At 43.8% G+C, this 20,295-nt stretch overlaps 1 protein-coding gene across 1 annotated transcript in view; it reads right to left on the reverse strand.

Moving 5' to 3' along the window:
• pi4kb (phosphatidylinositol 4-kinase, catalytic, beta) overlaps positions 1 to 20,295 on the reverse strand; it is a 65,389-nt gene that overhangs the window by 26,786 nt on the left and 18,308 nt on the right. The window contains exons 4-7 of the mRNA XM_080750257.1: positions 16,263 to 16,490; positions 7,483 to 7,710; positions 5,542 to 5,651; positions 2,318 to 2,422 (exon numbers count right to left, since the gene is read on the reverse strand). Of these exons, the coding sequence (XP_080606383.1) occupies positions 2,318 to 2,422; positions 5,542 to 5,651; positions 7,483 to 7,710; positions 16,263 to 16,490 (671 nt within the window). The remainder of the gene's footprint in view (positions 1 to 2,317; positions 2,423 to 5,541; positions 5,652 to 7,482; positions 7,711 to 16,262; positions 16,491 to 20,295) is intronic.

Genomic DNA, 20,295 nt, shown 5'->3' on the forward strand with positions numbered 1-20,295 from the left:
ACTACTGTTACAACACTACTCTAAACCATGTGACCGTAGGGAGAGCCTTCTCTGATCCTCCTGTTAGGATAACACCACACCACATACTACTGTTACTGTTACAATACTACTGATAACACCACACATACACTACTGTTACAATACTACTGATAACACCACACATACACTACTGTTACAACATGTGACCGTAGGGAGAACCTTCTCTGATCCTCCTTTTAACACATAACACCATACTACTGTTACTACTGTTACTGTTACTGTTACAATACTACTCTAACCCATGTGACCGTAGGGAGAGCCTTCTCTGATCCTCCTGTTAGGATAACACCACACCACATACTACTGTTACTACTGATAACACCACACCACACTACTGTTACACCATGTGACCGTAGGGAGAACCTTCTCTGATCCTCCTGTTAACACATAACACCATACTACTGTTACTACTGTTACTGTTACAATACTACTCTAACCCATGTGACCGTAGGGAGAGCCTTCTCTGATCCTCCTGTTAGGATAACACCACACCACATACTACTGTTACTACTGATAACACCACACCACACTACTGTTACACCATGTGACCATAGGGAGAGCCTTCTCTGATCCTCCTGTTAACGATAGACAACTTTTACAACACTACTCTACTGTTCAATACCACACAATACCATACAGCAGTTTCTCAACCAGTGTGCCGTGGACCTTTGGTGTCCCTTTGAGATGCTTTGGTGTCCCTTTGAAATCTGACAGTGAAAAACCTTTTTAATACGTCAAAATATAAAAGAAAAAAGACCATTACTGCATCGCAAGTAATCAACCAACGATATAAAAACTGGTAAAACATTGGCCAAATTGTAAAATAATATAATAAAGAGGTAAACATTTTGAGAATAGCCACACAGCGTATATCTATTCTAGGTGTGCCCTGTGGAAAGGGTGTCCTGGCAGAACAAAGGTTGGGAAACACAAGCTGTAGACCGAATGTTTCATTTAGTTTAGTCATAAGACATGTTTCCATAAACTTGTTCGAATTAGGGAAGCGAATTATCAGAAATGCGTATTAAGACAAAGATAATTTAGCCCGTTTCCATTTGCGGGTGTCCTTCAAATTAGCGACGGTCGCATGAGTTGATCGGGCAGATTTTTTCAGACCGAACCGAGACGTGAGCACTGCACGACTGACTGCTGTGACTCGATCGCTGCACAGTGCACACTCATCCTGCAAGTTTCAGCGTCCTCTGGAAGGAGGCCGATCTGCAGCGCGGAGACGCGGATGCGAGCTGCTGTGAGCTTGTAGATCGGCCACTTTTGGCACACAACACCGTGTGATGAGGAAGGGTTAGCCACGGATGGCTTGACTCCGGGAGGTGAGAACGGGAGGAATTTACACACGGTCCGTGTCACTCCGTGTCTAACAATTGTATAGCTAACGCTATACAATGGATGTTAAGCGGCAGGGGAAAGTGTTAAGTTGGTGGACGATATGGACCCAGAATGTCATAATTTATTGGCATTTATTGTCTGACCCGTTTCCATTCACAAATGCGCATTTAGTTTATTCGATAAAGCCTCAAAATCCACCTCCTCCAAGCGGATAAATGTTTTTGCGGATAATGAAAGTTTATTGGCATTTTGAAGTGTTTCCATAAAAGGATTTTGCGAAGCCTTAAATGCGCATTAAGAGGCTTTATGGAAACGCCACTATTGTCTTGAAAGACTGAGTGTTTCATCTTGTTTTCAACTGTCAGGTCCATTAACCCTATAAGGCCCAAAAATAGAAATACTTGAAATAAAAAATTGAAAAATATCAGATGGTGTTGTAGGAATCCTAATCAGAGGAAAATGTAATGTTTTTTAAATGTTTTTGTAAGGTTTTATAGCCATAAATCATAAATCATGCTCTAATTTACATATGGGGGATATCTTTCACAATAATAACATATGTACATGTTCTAGACATTCTAATGATCACCAAAAAAATATATATTACAGGCATTTTACTTATGTTTTTGTGAGGAATAGCTTCCATGAAAAAGTGAGATGTTGTTCGTCAAAACTCTGGAATGTCAGCCTCTGTGGGGGGGATTTATTATTTATATGAAAATACTGTGGCCAATGGCATTGTAATACTAAACAATAGAATCCAATGGTGATGTTTAGGTGGTAGGGGGAGCTAAAATAAAATGATTTAAACCTGTTTTGCGATAAAATACAAACGTTGTAATATTACACCAGTGGGCTCTAGAGTTAATGTGAAAGTAAAGTGGTGTTGTTTTCAGAGTAGGGTTAGTGTTCAGAGTAAAGGTGTTGTCACCTCATCTTCTCCTCCCAGGGCTCTTTGAGGGCCACCGCTGAGGGGTCCTCAGGGTCCCTCTTAAAGGACGTAGGAGGATGAGCTAGCTGCTCTGAGAGACGCCGTCTGAAACACACACACACACACACACACACACACACACACACACACACACACACACACACACACACACACACACACACACACACAGTACATACAGAGTTAACACAATAATACAACCCTACCCACACAACCTGATGGCTGAGGTTGACTCTAGCTGACTAGATTCTACCATACATTTGTGTGTTGGACATGACTCTTTTAGACGCCTCCTAGGAGCTCTGGAGATAAACTGTGGAGTGACTTCCTTGATCTAATGTCTATTTGCTGCTGATCCATCTGGTTGTTTACCAGATAAACCGTGGACAGACACAAACATCTGGGTTACATTATATTGTATACTAGATGACAGAAACAAACATCTGGGTTACATTATATTGTATACTAGATGACAGACACAAACATCTGGGTTACATTATATTGTATACTAGATGACAGACACAAACATATGGGTTACATTATATTGTATACTAGATTTCAGACACAGACAGACACAAACATGTGGGTTACATTATATTGTATACTAGATGACAGACACAGACATGTGGGTTACATTATATTGTATACTAGCCCTAACTCAGCCTGTGTTCCACTCAATCTTAACACATTGGCTGCGAAAATAGCCAAAAAGACGTCTGGAAACGTCTTTATATCAAAATTGACATTCCTGGCGTTTCTACCAATAAATAATAATCAATATCACTATTTTATATCCAGATTACCAAAAACACTACATTACCCATAATGCTTTGCGGCCCTATAGGGTGCGCGTCACTGGCTTGTGCGACGCACACAGCAGGCCAGCACAGACAGAGGCTGCAGAATGCCTCTGTCGGTACTCCATCTTTTCGCTCTGCCTTTTCTGCTCTCTTCCGGCGCTTGCGACTGACGTCACAAATATGGCTGAAAACAGCAGACCTACAAGCTCAAAACGCATAGCAAGCGCAACGCTTTGTGGGCTTGTAGATCGGCTGTTTTCGCCACCCAACAGAGCCACCGGTGCCCAGTCGTTTTTAGAACTACATGGATTATTAATTCTTATTGAACACAGGAAAATAACACGTTTCTTTAAGAATATTTATTATTAAAAGAAACTATTTACTATATTAATAATATAGTAATAGTTTATTTTAATATAGTAATAATAATAATATAGTAAATAGTTTCTATATTAATAATATAGTAATAGTTTATTTTAATATAGTAATAATAATAATATAGTAAATAGTTTCTATATTAATAATATAGTGAATAGTTTATTTTAATATAGTAATAATAATAATATAGTAAATAGTTTCTATATTAATAATATAGTGAATAGTTTCTTTTAATAATAAATATCAGCGGTGAGAGACACCCCGGTGGTCAGCAGCGAGGCCCCCGCCGCTGGTCCCGTGGTCAGCGGCGAGACCTCCACGCACGCACGCACGCCTCCGACCACGGTCAGGCGAGGTGAGGTGACGGTCATCGGCGATTGTCCGTGAGAGGAGCGGGAGGTCCGTGAGAGGAGCGGGGGTCAGCGGCTCCGTGGTCGGCGGCGAGAGACCCCCGCAGGGCAGCTACTCACGGCCACCGTGCGGGGATCCGTCGATCCTCCACCGGGAGACCACCACTCACGGTCAGTAGGATGTTGTTAGTCCTTGTTCAATAAAGGTTTGAAGAGGAAAAGCCAATCACAACATCATATTGTGTGCCGTAAGTTGCAACCGCCGGATGTGCAGAGTTAATATGGACCCGACACCTCGTCCACAGGTATTGTAAAATGGCAGCCGTTGTTTATTTCTCGCGACCAAACAAAACGCTTCAGATGTTTATTGCCGTCGGAACATTAACGATCCTACGTGCGCCCGTCACACACGCCTAGGCCCGCACGCACATCGCGCACACACACACCCCGGTAAGTTCCATTAACCCTATGATGGCATCCAATCTGTTAATACCAAAAGAAAAACTACAGGATTATTACTCACACTCTTTTCTTACAGTACTGTATGTTTTCTTACAGTACTGTATGTTTTATTACAGTACTGTATGTTTTATTACAGTACTGTATGTTTTATTACAGTACTGTATGTTTTATTACAGTACTGTATGTTCTGTATGTTCCAGGATCCAAATAAGGACATCAAATGAAGCTGGCTGTGTTCATGTTATCCTGATATTAAAAGGTGGCTACACTGTATGGACTGATCTAGAGCATGTTGTGATGTCACCAGTTCAGACCAACTGCTATGGGCATTGGTTTCTGAGTGCTCTGTGCAGGGACGTGCTGGGCCCCTGATTCAGCCCGGGAAAAGGAGTTGGAGAGGCCCTCATTGCGCGCAGGCATGAATAATTTTGAATTTATTTGATGAATAATTTTAACCCACCAGATTTTTTCACCAGATGCGCCACGAGGCCCAAAAATTCTAACCGATGAGTGGTTACTGTGATTTTAGGTCTCATCGTTTTTCTGGTATTAAGACAGTAATGATGTTGTATGAGGACCATCCAGGACTAGTCAAGGAAGCTAGGGAGTAGTGGGCCAGTATTCAGATGATAGACAAGCCAGTAGGGCCAATGTGATGGCTCTGTGGGCTGCTGCTACTCAGCACTATAGAGAGATCTCTCTCTATAGCACTGCTGTTACTCAAAGATTGGCCATTTCAGATCATGAGAGACAAGCCAGTGGGCCAATTACAGGAGTTATATTTACTTTGTGGACTGGCCTTTTTTTTTTTTTTTTTAATGGCCGGCCTGGACCAGCCAAGAATGGACCGGCCTTTCCCAATGGCAAGCACGTCCCTGGCTCTGTGCAGTCTGCACTTGCAGGGGAGAAGAGAGGGAGGGGAGGGGAGGGGAGGGGAGGGGAGGGGAGGGGAGGGGAAGGGAGGGGGAGGAGAGGGGAGCGGTCACTGGCACCGCATCAGTTCATGATCAGGACAGGCATCATGCATGCCGACGTCAATGGTGATGGGATTATGTACTTATTTATTCATCTTTTGGTGTCCTTTGGCACCAACGATGCCCGACGTACAGCACAGCACTGACACACACCTTCTGTGTGTGTGTGTGTGTGTGTGTGTGTGTGTGTGTGTGTGTGTGTGTGTGTGTGTGTGTGTGTGTGTGTGTGTGTGTGTGTGCACCTTATATCCCCAGCAGCGATGAAGACAGGCTCCTTGTTCTCCAGGCTGGTGATGCTGTCCACTGAGAACTGACTGATGTTGTCACAGCTGTTAGTGTGGACCTCTGGGAGCTGTGGACACGCACACACACACACACACACGCACGCACGCGCACACGCACGCACACGCACACGCACACGCACACGCACACGCACACACGCACGCACGCACGCACGCACGCACGCACGCACGCACGCACGCACGCACGCACGCACGCACGCACGCACGCACACACACACACACACACATTAGAAATGTTTATTTATGTCCACATAAACAGAAGTACAAAGGACATAAACAATATCAGTGCAGTCAGAGAATTAGGAAAACTGCCAGTTACAAAGTGCAGGTAGGGCAGAACATACTATACTGTTGGCATACATGGAGAGGACGGCCATTTGAAGGCCCCTCACAACCAACTTGTGTCCAAGGCTCCCAAAGATAAAAACCTAAAGTTTACATCTGTATCCTCGCTGTTAGATGGTCTGCTCTAGCTGATGATATTTTAACTCTTTGGTTAAGAAAGCTTCCTCTAAGCTGTAATCAAAGGTACAGCCGACCTCGAGAATAAAGACACACACACACACACACACACACACACACACACACACACACACATGCACACACGGTTACAGGTTAGAGCAGAGCTCTAACCTAACCTATCTAATTTTCTGTTGTTCATGTGACCCCACCCCTGGGTTAGATAGTAGGATGTGCTGTATGTTTGCACCGGGGTTAAAGCAAAAAAGACGGAAATGTATTTTGCCGCTGCACGGCAGAGAGCAAAGAAGCGTTTGGTTGGCAGTGCCAGAGAACAACAACGAACAAAGCAACAAAGGTCCTTGGTTTAGAGATTATGGATGACCAAATGTTTTAAGCTCTTCCTTTCTCTTTAAAACGGGATTCACGGGGGTCTGTTTAGGAAAATCCAATCGCTGTTTGTTTCTTGTCCACGAGCTTGTCAAGTTGTCTGTCAGCAACGTGTGTGTCGTGGACAGAGCAGACGCATGCATGGTTACACAGACATTGGTGACCGCACAAATGTGTGACTGCAGGGTGAAATAGTATAGTAGGAAAGGGGGGGTCCACGCGCATAGGGTGGATTTGTTTTCTTCTTATAGTCTAGTAGGACAGGGGGGGGTGCACAATCCGTGCACTAGAAATTTAGGAACTTGGCAGTGAGGAACTTGGGGGCCATTTTGAAAAGGCAATCAAAGCGTTAAGTAGCATATTTTTTTTTATGGTTATTTGAAGAATTTATAAAAAGAGTTGCCATTGCATTTTGCATTCAGTTGCACTGACTGCACTCTGTTATTTGAACTGAAGCTATCCTACAATTAATAAATGGCTTTAATTGAAAGGTGATGCATTTTTTATTTTATTTCATTTTATTGCTATGTAGCCTACTGTAAATATCGGGTATCGTATCGGTTATCAGGAAATAGCCAAATTAATATATCGGATCGGATCGAAATAGAAAAAACCTGGATTGGTGCACCAAGGCAGAAAGAGTCTGCTGGTTGGTCAGTCAGGGACCAACCAGAAGGCTCTGGTTGGTCCCTGACTGACCAACCAGAAGGCTCTGGTTGGTCCCAGACTGACCAACCAGAAGGCTCTGGTTGGTCAGTCTGGGACCAACCAGAAGGCTGACAAAGGGTGGATTTAAACACTGATTGGCTAAGGTGACATCACCTTAGAGTTATTTTATTACTATTACTATATTATAGACCCGACCATACCCGACCCAACGTTTTCGGGCAGGGTAGGGCCTAAAATGTATGCTAACTAGTAGGGCCGGGTAGGGCCTCGGGCCTGCCCAGTTAGGGCCCAGAGTTAGGGCCCAGTTAGGGCCCAGTTAGGGCCGGGCCTTAATTTTTAGGCCTTTTGAGAACTCTACTTTACCTCCACATGCAGCTCTCCGATGTCGTCGACGCTCCAGGCCTCGTCATCGTTGTCGTAGTTCGGTACGGTAGAGAAGCTTCCTGTCCGCTGCTCCGCCGTGAGGAAGCAGTCTGGGAGGTTCTCCACCGAGCGGGTGGACCGGATCCGGTTCTCTGGGATTCGAACCGGAACGTTGGACGTCTCAAAGTTATCACACTCCAGAACCTCCACGTAGATTAGATAGGGAGCCTGGAGACACACACGCACGCACACGCGCGCGCGCGCGCGCCACACACACACACACACACACACACACACACACACACACACACACACACACACACACACACACACACACACACACACACACACACACACACACACACACACACACACACACACTTACTTCTTCAATTCTCTCAACATAAGATGTTGCATTCAAGTTCAGCAGAGTTTCTGGACAAGGCAATTCTCTTGAATGCTGCCTTCAGGTATGGCATGGAAAGAGGGGGCATTTGCATTTCTTTCACCATAGTAAAAACTGCATTCATGGTCTGGAGAGGACACTTTTTATAGACAGGTAAAAGGGCAGGGGATCGAGCCCCCTTTGATGTCTATGTGTGCACATGCCTGACACAGTAGTTCAACATGGCTCTTGCTGGATGAAGGGTGATGCACTGCGACTGGCCTGTAGATGGCAGTATAACCCCACAGTTCACCATGCTTACTACTCTGGTTCTATGTTAGTGGTTACTCACACTGTAAGCAGCAACATTGTAACATTTTGTTCTATCTATCTATCCATCCATCCACATGTGCTAAACCAGTGGTTTATCTATCCATCCATCCACATGTGCTAAACCAGTGGTTTATCTATCCATCCATCCACATGTGCTAAACCAGTGGTTTATCTATCCATCCATCCACATGTGCTAAACCAGTGGTTTATCTATCCATCCATCCACATGTGCCAAACCAGTGGATTATCTATCCATCCATCCACATGTGCTAAACCAGTGGTTTATCTATCCATCCATCCACATGTGCTAAACCAGTGGTTTATCTATCCATCCATCCACATGTGCTAAACCAGTGGTTTATCTATCCATCCATCCACATGTGCTAAACCAGTGGTTTATCTATCCATCCATCCACATGTGCTAAACCAGTGGTTTATCTATCCATCCATCCACATGTGCTAAACCAGTGGTTTATCTATCCATCCATCCACATGTGCTAAACCAGTGGTTTATCTATCCATCCATCCACATGTGCTAAACCAGTGGTTTATCTATCCATCCATCCACATGTGCTAAACCAGTGGTTTATCTATCCATCCATCCACATGTGCTAAACCAGTGGTTTATCTATCTATCCATCCACATGTGCTAAACCAGTGGTTTATCTATCCATCCATCCACATGTGCTAAACCAGTGGTTTATCTATCCATCCATCCACATGTGCTAAACCAGTGGTTTATCTATCCATCCATCCACATGTGCTAAACCAGTGGTTTATCTATCCATCCATCCACATGTGCTAAACCAGTGGTTTATCTATCCATCCATCCACATGTGCTAAACCAGTGGTTTATCTATCCATCCATCCACATGTGCTAAACCAGTGGTTTATCTATCCATCCATCCACATGTGCTAAACCAGTGGTTTATCTATCCATCCATCCACATGTGCTAAACCAGTGGTTTATCTATCTATCCATCCACATGTGCTAAACCAGTGGTTTATCTATCCATCCATCCACATGTGCTAAACCAGTGGTTTATCTATCTATCCATCCACATGTGCTAAACCAGTGGTTTATCTATCCATCCATCCACATGTTCTAAACCAGTGGTTTATCTATCCATCCATTCACATGTGCTAAACCAGTGGTTTATCTATCCATCCATCCACATGTGCTAAACCAGTGGTTTATCTATCCATCCATCCACATGTGCTAAACCAGTGGTTTATCTATCCATCCATCCACATGTGCTAAACCAGTGGTTTATCTATCCATCCATCCACATGTGCTAAACCAGTGGTTTATCTATCCATCCATCCACATGTGCTAAACCAGTGGTTTATCTATCCATCCATCCACATGTGCTAAACCAGTGGTTTATCTATCCATCCATCCACATGTGCTAAACCAGTGGTTTATCTATCCATCCATCCACATGTGCTAAACCAGTGGTTTATCTATCCATCCATCCACATGTGCTAAACCAGTGGTTTATCTATCCATCCATCCACATGTGCTAAACCAGTGGTTTATCTATCCATCCATCCACATGTGCTAAACCAGTGGTTTATCTATCCATCCATCCACATGTGCTAAACCAGTGGTTTATCTATCCATCCATCCACATGTGCTAAACCAGTGGTTTATCTATCCATCCATCCACATGTGCTAAACCAGTGGTTTATCTATCCATCCATCCACATGTGCTAAACCAGTGGTTTATCTATCCATCCATCCACATGTGCTAAACCAGTGGTTTATCTATCCATCCATCCACATGTGCTAAACCAGTGGTTTATCTATCCATCCATCCACATGTGCTAAACCAGTGGTTTATCTATCCATCCATCCACATGTGCTAAACCAGTGGTTTATCTATCTATCCATCCACATGTGCTAAACCAGTGGTTTATCTATCCATCCATCCACATGTTCTAAACCAGTGGTTTATCTATCCATCCATCCACATGTGCTAAACCAGTGGTTTATCTATCCATCCATCCACATGTGCTAAACCAGTGGTTTATCTATCTATCCATCCACATGTGCTAAACCAGTGGTTTATCTATCCATCCATCCACATGTGCTAAACCAGTGGTTTATCTATCCATCCATCCACATGTGCTAAACCAGTGGTTTATCTATCCATCCATCCACATGTGCTAAACCAGTGGTTTATCTATCCATCCATCCACATGTGCTAAACCAGTGGTTTATCTATCTATCCATCCACATGTGCTAAACCAGTGGTTTATCTATCCATCCATCCACATGTGCTAAACCAGTGGTTTATCTATCCATCCATCCACATGTGCTAAACCAGTGGTTTATCTATCCATCCATCCACATGTGCTAAACCAGTGGTTTATCTATCCATCCATCCACATGTGCTAAACCAGTGGTTTATCTATCTATCCATCCACATGTGCTAAACCAGTGGTTTATCTATCCATCCATCCACATGTGCTAAACCAGTGGTTTATCTATCCATCCATCCACATGTGCTAAACCAGTGGTTTATCTATCCATCCATCCACATGTGCTAAACCAGTGGTTTATCTATCCATCCATCCACATGTGCTAAACCAGTGGTTTATCTATCCATCCATCCACATGTGCTAAACCAGTGGTTTATCTATCCATCCATCCACATGTGCTAAACCAGTGGTTTATCTATCCATCCATCCACATGTGCTAAACCAGTGGTTTATCTATCCATCCATCCACATGTGCTAAACCAGTGGTTTATCTATCCATCCATCCACATGTGCTAAACCAGTGGTTTATCTATCTATCCATCCACATGTGCTAAACCAGTGGTTTATCTATCCATCCATCCACATGTGCTAAACCAGTGGTTTATCTATCCATCCATCCACATGTGCTAAACCAGTGGTTTATCTATCCATCCATCCACATGTGCTAAACCAGTGGTTTATCTATCCATCCATCCACATGTGCTAAACCAGTGGTTTATCTATCTATCCATCCACATGTGCTAAACCAGTGGTTTATCTATCCATCCATCCACATGTGCTAAACCAGTGGTTTATCTATCCATCCATCCACATGTGCTAAACCAGTGGTTTATCTATCCATCCATCCACATGTGCTAAACCAGTGGTTTATCTATCCATCCATCCACATGTGCTAAACCAGTGGTTTATCTATCCATCCATCCACATGTGCTAAACCAGTGGTTTATCTATCCATCCATCCACATGTGCTAAACCAGTGGTTTATCTATCCATCCATCCACATGTGCTAAACCAGTGGTTTATCTATCCATCCATCCACATGTGCTAAACCAGTGGTTTATCTATCCATCCATCCACATGTGCTAAACCAGTGGTTTATCTATCCATCCATCCACATGTGCTAAACCAGTGGTTTATCTATCCATCCATCCACATGTGCTAAACCAGTGGTTTATCTATCCATCCATCCACATGTGCTAAACCAGTGGTTTATCTATCCATCCATCCACATGTGCTAAACCAGTGGTTTATCTATCCATCCATCCACATGTGCTAAACCAGTGGTTTATCTATCCATCCATCCACATGTGCTAAACCAGTGGTTTATCTATCCATCCATCCACATGTGCTAAACCAGTGGTTTATCTATCTATCCATCCACATGTGCTAAACCAGTGGTTTATCTATCCATCCATCCACATGTGCTAAACCAGTGGTTTATCTATCTATCCATCCACATGTGCTAAACCAGTGGTTTATCTATCCATCCATCCACATGTGCTAAACCAGTGGTTTATCTATCCATCCATCCACATGTGCTAAACCAGTGGTTTATCTATCCATCCATCCACATGTGCTAAACCAGTGGTTTATCTATCTATCCATCCACATGTGCTAAACCAGTGGTTTATCTATCCATCCATCCACATGTGCTAAACCAGTGGTTTATCTATCTATCCATCCACATGTGCTAAACCAGTGGTTTATCTATCCATCCATCCACATGTGCTAAACCAGTGGTTTATCTATCCATCCATCCACATGTGCTAAACCAGTGGTTTATCTATCCATCCATCCACATGTGCTAAACCAGTGGTTTATCTATCCATCCATCCACATGTGCTAAACCAGTGGTTTATCTATCCATCCATCCACATGTGCTAAACCAGTGGTTTATCTATCTATCCATCCACATGTGCTAAACCAGTGGTTTATCTATCCATCCATCCACATGTGCTAAACCAGTGGTTTATCTATCCATCCATCCACATGTGCTAAACCAGTGGTTTATCTATCCATCCATCCACATGTGCTAAACCAGTGGTTTATCTATCTATCCATCCACATGTGCTAAACCAGTGGTTTATCTATCCATCCATCCACATGTGCTAAACCAGTGGTTTATCTATCCATCCATCCACATGTGCTAAACCAGTGGTTTATCTATCTATCCATCCACATGTGCTAAACCAGTGGTTTATCTATCCATCCATCCACATGTGCTAAACCAGTGGTTTATCTATCCATCCATCCACATGTGCTAAACCAGTGGTTTATCTATCCATCCATCCACATGTGCTAAACCAGTGGTTTATCTATCCATCCATCCACATGTGCTAAACCAGTGGTTTATCTATCCATCCATCCACATGTGCTAAACCAGTGGTTTATCTATCCATCCATCCACATGTGCTAAACCAGTGGTTTATCTATCCATCCATCCACATGTGCTAAACCAGTGGTTTATCTATCCATCCATCCACATGTGCTAAACCAGTGGTTTATCTATCCATCCATCCACATGTGCTAAACCAGTGGTTTATCTATCCATCCATCCACATGTGCTAAACCAGTGGTTTATCTATCTATCCATCCACATGTGCTAAACCAGTGGTTTATCTATCCATCCATCCACATGTGCTAAACCAGTGGTTTATCTATCTATCCATCCACACGTGCTAAACCAGTGGTTTATCTATCCATCCACACGTGCTAAACCAGTGGTTTATCTATCCATCCATCTACATGTGCTAAACCAGTGGTTTATCTATCTATCCATCCACATGTGCTAAACCAGTGGTTTATCTATCCATCCATCCACATGTGCTAAACCAGTGGTTTATCTATCCATCCATCCACATGCTAAACCAGTGGTTTATCTATCCATCCATCTACATGTGCTAAACCAGTGGTTTATCTATCCATCCATCCACATGTGCTAAACCAGTGGTTTATCTATCCATCCATCCACATGTGCTAAACCAGTGGTTTATCTATCTATCCATCTACATGTGCTAAACCAGTGGTTTATCTATCCATCCATCCACATGTGCTAAACCAGTGGTTTATCTATCCATCCATCCACATGCTAAACCAGTGGTTTATCTATCCATCCATCTACATGTGCTAAACCAGTGGTTTATCTATCCATCCATCCACATGTGCTAAACCAGTGGTTTATCTATCCATCCATCCACATGTGCTAAACCAGTGGTTTATCTATCTATCCATCCACATGTGCTAAACCAGTGGTTTATCTATCCATCCATCTACATGTGCTAAACCAGTGGTTTATCTATCTATCCATCCACATGTGCTAAACCAGTGGTTTATCTATCCATCCATCCACATGTGCTAAACCAGTGGTTTATCTATCCATCCATCCACATGTGCTAAACCAGTGGTTTATCTATCCATCCATCCACATGTGCTAAACCAGTGGTTTATCTATCCATCCATCCACATGTGCTAAACCAGTGGTTTATCTATCCATCCATCCACATGTGCTAAACCAGTGGTTTATCTATCCATCCATCCACATGTGCTAAACCAGTGGTTTATCTATCTATCCATCCACATGTGCTAAACCAGTGGTTTATCTATCTATCCATCCACATGTGCTAAACCAGTGGTTTATCTATCCATCCATCCACATGTGCTAAACCAGTGGTTTATCTATCCATCCATCCACATGTGCTAAACCAGTGGTTTATCTATCCATCCATCCACATGTGCTAAACCAGTGGTTTATCTATCCATCCATCCACATGTGCTAAACCAGTGGTTTATCTATCCATCCATCCACATGTGCTAAACCAGTGGTTTATCTATCCATCCATCCACATGTGCTAAACCAGTGGTTTATCTATCCATCCATCCACATGTGCTAAACCAGTGGTTTATCTATCCATCCATCCACATGTGCTAAACCAGTGGTTTATCTATCCATCCATCCACATGTGCTAAACCAGTGGTTTATCTATCCATCCATCCACATGTGCTAAACCAGTGGTTTATCTATCCATCCATCCACATGTGCTAAACCAGTGGTTTATCTATCCATCCATCCACATGTGCTAAACCAGTGGTTTATCTATCTATCCATCCACATGTGCTAAACCAGTGGTTTATCTATCCATCCATCCACATGTGCTAAACCAGTGGTTTATCTATCCATCCATCCACATGTGCTAAACCAGTGGTTTATCTATCTATCCATCCACATGTGCTAAACCAGTGGTTTATCTATCCATCCATCCACATGTGCTAAACCAGTGGTTTATCTATCCATCCATCCACATGTGCTAAACCAGTGGTTTATCTATCCATCCATCCACATGTGCTAAACCAGTGGTTTATCTATCTATCCATCCACATGTGCTAAACCAGTGGTTTATCTATCCATCCATCCACATGTGCTAAACCAGTGGTTTATCTATCCATCCATCCACATGTGCTAAACCAGTGGTTTATCTATCTATCCATCCACATGTGCTAAACCAGTGGTTTATCTATCCATCCATCCACATGTGCTAAACCAGTGGTTTATCTATCCATCCATCCACATGTGCTAAACCAGTGGTTTATCTATCCATCCATCCACATGTGCTAAACCAGTGGTTTCCAAACTGTGACCCAAAAAAGAAATGAGACGTTTGCCCCGGACCCAAACTAGTGAAAATGGCAGATCTACAAGCTCACAACGTGGCATGAAGCATGGCATGCTTTTTTGGTAATGTTATAATAATCATTTCAAAACGTAGGATACAAAAAATTTAAGGGACCCATAAAAATGTGTCCGTGACCCACTAATGGATCCACTCACCATGAGACCCAAAACTAAACCGTTTGCTGCGCGCAAAAACACTACCTTGTCTTTAGAGTTGAGGACCCCCTGGTGGGTGTTTACCTTGTCTTTAGAGTGGAGGACCACCAGTTACCTTGTCTTTAGAGTTGAGGACCACAGCCTGGGTGTGGAGGACCCCCTCACCTTGTCTTTAGAGTGGAGGACCCCCTCACCTTGTCTTTAGAGTTGAGGACCACCTGGGTTAAAACACTACCTTGTCTTTAGAGTTGAGGACCCCCTCACCTTGTCTTTAGAGTGGAGGACCACGGCCTGGGTGTGGAGGACCCCCTCACCTTGTCTTTAGAGTGGAGGACCCCCTGGTGGGTGTTTACCTTGTCTTTAGAGTTGAGGACCCCCTGGGTGTTTACCTTGTCTTTAGAGTTGAGGACCACGGCCTGGGTGTGGGGGACCCCCTCACCTTGTCTTTAGAGTTGAGGACCCCCTGGGTGTTTACCTTGTCTTTAGAGTTGAGGACCACAGCCTGGGTGTTTACCTTGTCTTTAGAGTTGAGGACCCCCTCACCTTGTCTCTAGAGTTGAGGACCCCCTGGTGGGTGTTTACCTTGTCTTTAGAGTTGAGGACCACGGCCTGGGTGTTTACCTTGTCTTTAGAGTTGAGGACCACGGCCTGGGTGTTTACCTTGTCTTTAGAGTTGAGGACCCCCTGGGTGTTTACCTTGTCTTTAGAGTTGAGGACCCCCTGGGTGTTTACCTTGTCTTTAGAGTTGAGGACCCCCTGGGTGTTTACCTTGTCTTTAGAGTTGAGGACCACAGCCTGGGTGTTTACCTTGTCTTTAGAGTTGAGGACCCCCTGGGTGTTTACCTTGTCTTTAGAGTTGAGGACCACAGCCTGGGTGTGGGGGACCCTCTCACCTTGTCTTTAGAGTTGAGGACCCCCTCACCTTGTCTTTAGAGTTGAGGACCACAGCCTGGGTGTGGGGGACCCCCTCACCTTGTCTTTAGAGTTGAGGACCACGGCCTGGGTGTGGGGCACCCTGACGATGTGGTGCTGGAAGGGGGCGGTGGGCAGCCAGACCCGTCCAGGCAGCTTGTGGTTGAGCAGGGAAAGCTCTGACACCAACCTCTGGGTCTTCTGCTCCTTGGTGGGCAGAACCGCCAAGCGCTTCCCGATGCCCAGGAGAGACTTGATAAACTCCCTCTGAGGGGCCAGGCGCACCGGCTGAGAGAGAGAGAGAGAGATGAGAGAGACTTAATGAACTCCCTCTGAGGGGCCAGGCGCACCGGCTGAGAGAGAGAGAGAGAGAGACTTGATAAACTCCCTCTGAGGGGCCAGGCGCACCGGCTGGGGCAGAGAGATGAGAGAGACTTAATGAACTCTCTCTGAGGGGCCAGGCGCACCGGCTGAGAGAGAGAGAGAGAGACTTAATATACACCCTCTGAGGGGCCAGGCGCACCGGCTGGGAGAGAGAGAGAGAGACTTAATATACACCCTCTGAGGAGCCAGGCGCACCAGCTGAGAGAGAGAGAGAGAGAGAGAGACTTAATGAACTCCCTCTGAGGGGCCAGGCACACCGGCTGGGAGAGAGAGAGAGAGACTTAATATACTCCCTCTGAGGAGCCAGGCGCACCAGCTGAGAGAGAGAGAGATGAGAGACTTAATGAACTCCCTCTGAGGGACCAGGCGCACCGGCTGGGAGAGAGAGAGAGAGACTTAATATACACCCTCTGAGGGGCCAGGCGCACCGGCTGGGAGAGAGAGATGAGAGACTTAATATACACCCTCTGAGGGGCCAGGCGCACCGGCTGGGAGAGAGAGAGAGAGACTTAATATACACCCTCTGAGGGGCCAGGCGCACCGGCTGGGAGAGAGAGAGAGAGACTTGATAAACTCCCTCTGAGGGGCCAGGCGCACCGGCTGAGAGAGAGAGAGAGAGAGACTTGATAAACTCCCTCTGAGGGGCCAGGCGCACCGGCTGAGAGAGAGAGAGACTTGATAAACTCCCTCTGAGGGGCCAGGCGCACCGGCTGGGGCAGAGAGATGAGAGACCTAGAATTATTGAATGCTTTAACCAGTAGGGGTGTAACGATACATTTTAATAGCGATTCGATACATATCACGATACATGGTTGACGATACGATACATGGACGATATTGGTTAATTCATGGCGATACGATACGATTCGATTTAATTATTTAAAATCGATATAGTAACTATTTAGCAAAGAAATTAAATCTGTGTGAAAGGTGTGGATAGTGCAGGTTTTAAGGGAAACATGTATTATTATGGATATAAATAAGTAAACACAGTGATTATCTGACAAATACATGGACGTTGTATATTGACAAACCTGCACCTTGACATGAACCCAGAGATTACACACATTTATCCATAGACCAGTGTAGCTATATGGAAAGGAAAAGTAATTAAACCCCTCCTTTTTATTTTTTCTTCTTAAAAATGCTAAATACAATGCACAAGTAGGTAGTATCGATACAATCGATTCTTTGCACTGCCGATTCGATACGATACAAAATAAAAAGATACGATTCGATTTTAGCTGTTTTCATTTCGATCTACTTCGATTTTTTAAGTTAAAAACGATATTTCGATACAGTTACTATATCGTTACACCCCTATTAACCAGTGAAAAATAGCAGATCTACAAGCTCACAGCGCGGCACCGAGTGCCGCGCTGTGAGCTTTATATATCTGCTATTTTTGAAAAAGTCGTGAAAATGTGTGCAAATCTTTGAATATTATGTATTTTCAAAGCGAACGTTTGTAACTCAAATTTTGCTTCTGGGTGGTCCCTGGAACTAGATATTTTGAAATGGGGGTCCGTGGACAAATACATATCATTTTGGGGGTCCTTCACATGAAAAGGTTTGAGAACCACTGACATAGTAGTCTCTCAAGAACAGACTAACTGAGCTCCAGTTGAAGTGAAAAGGACCTTTTCTTTGACGATGGCTGGCCAGATTGCTGACATAAAAAACATAGGTTTTTCAAAAAATCTTAGAAGGATTCAAAGGACACTTATAGAATCGGGTCAAAATTCTAATTTTCACGTTTTTTCAAAAATAGCAGATCTACAAGCTCACAGCGCGGCACTTGGTGCCGCGCTGTGAGCTTGTAGATCTGCTATTTTTCAATATTTAAAGCATAAGATATTGCGTCATAATGTGTTCAGGCCTAAATGGGGCAGAGAGAGATGAGAGAGACTTAATGAACTCCCTCTGAGGAGCCACACACACACACACACACACACACACACACACACACACACACACACACACACACACACACACACACACACACACACACACACACACACACACACACACACACACACACACACACACACACACACACACACACACACACACAGGAGAGAGTCAGACAGTTAAAACCCATTAAAACCTGGGAAAGCATCCTTGTCGTTTTAGATCCGAGATGTAAATGCATTGTTTCATACTTTGACTATTCAAAAATAGAAGATATACAAAAGCGTGTAGCGCTGCACAAGCTTGTAGATCTGCTATTCTTTGTATTAATCGTGAAAATCTTTGAAGATACGGTACAGTATATGTTTTTTTTTAACTCAAACCTTTGTTCTGGGGGTCCCTGGAACAAAATATGTTTAAATACCTATCATTTTGGGAGTCCTTGACATGAAAAAGAAAAAAAAAATAAGTAGTGACAGAAACATGTTTTTCAGGAAACGGTTTGGAATGAGAAGACATTTTGTAGGGTTAGGGTTAGGCCTAAGACCCTGTAGGTCTTAATGGTTAAAAGGTCAACTTTAGTTTTTTACAACAAGGGTTCATATTTTAGATTGTAATTAAAGAATATAAAAGATGAGTGTTAAAATTACTTCATTTACTTCTTTCTGTTGTTTTATAGATTCTTATTTCAGTGGTTGGGGGCATGCGTACAAGTGGCTAAATATGTCATTTTACACAGAATAAGCCCATTCCCAAGATACAACGCAACCTTTCATGGTTGGATGTGACTTATGGGGGCTAGAAGTGTTACTGTAAATAGCAATAAAGAAACTGCTGGCTTTTATTTAGCCACTTGTACGCATGCCCCCATGCGTACGCATGCCCCACATTTTAGCACGGTAAACGCAATAAAACAATAGAACGAAGCAAATGAAAACTTTTTAACACTCACTTTTTCTTTTCTCTGATTACAATCTAAAATATGAACCCTTGTTGTTAAAAACAAAGTTGTCCTTTAAGACCACATGATGCTCTGTCAGACCTGTTGTGTGCTGACAACAGCCGATCTACAAGCTCACGGCACCACGCATCCTCGCTGCGCTGTGAGCTTGTAGATCGTGGCACACGCCATCGTATGACCAAGTGGGAATCAAGCTTTAGACAGAACAGATTGTTGGAGACATGAGAACCCGTTTTGGACACAAATCATCGTCACCATCTTTTTCCCTGAATGAGATCAGGAGGAAATGTCCAGAAGCCTACAACCAGTGATTGGTACCAACATTAAAAACAACAACTTCTAAATTAAAAACAGTCTGTGAACATGTACCACAGTATGACTAGTTTACTGCCAACCACTGACAGGCAACTGGCAATAACAAACCTAGCCCAGCCTCCCCTGAGTCTTCTCTGGATTTACCTACTGTATATATATTTTGCACCGTTTCCTTTTTGAGCGGTGGTCACAACGCTCCTATACGTGGCCGTGTGTGTGGGTCTGTCTGTCTGTCTGTTTGTCTCTGTGTCCGTAGCCTGCAGTTACCTTTTCTGACCACACATGTTAAGGGAGGGGCGCTGTTGCACACACACGCGCGCGCGCACTAGGCCTGTCACGATTTACTAAACCCACGATTCGATTCGAATCACGATTCAAGGTTGACGATTCACGATGTCACGATTTTTTCACGATTTTTTCAACAAATTTATTTTCCAGAGAAATTACCCAAAAAAATCCACAATTCTTACAATTCCAGTATTTTTTTTTTGCTTTTAACAATACTGTTTTCTCTTATGCTCT

Source organism: Nannobrachium achirus (genome assembly GCF_963921795.1).
Source record: "Nannobrachium achirus genome assembly, chromosome: 2".
NCBI classification, from domain to species: domain Eukaryota; kingdom Metazoa; phylum Chordata; class Actinopteri; order Myctophiformes; family Myctophidae; genus Nannobrachium; species Nannobrachium achirus.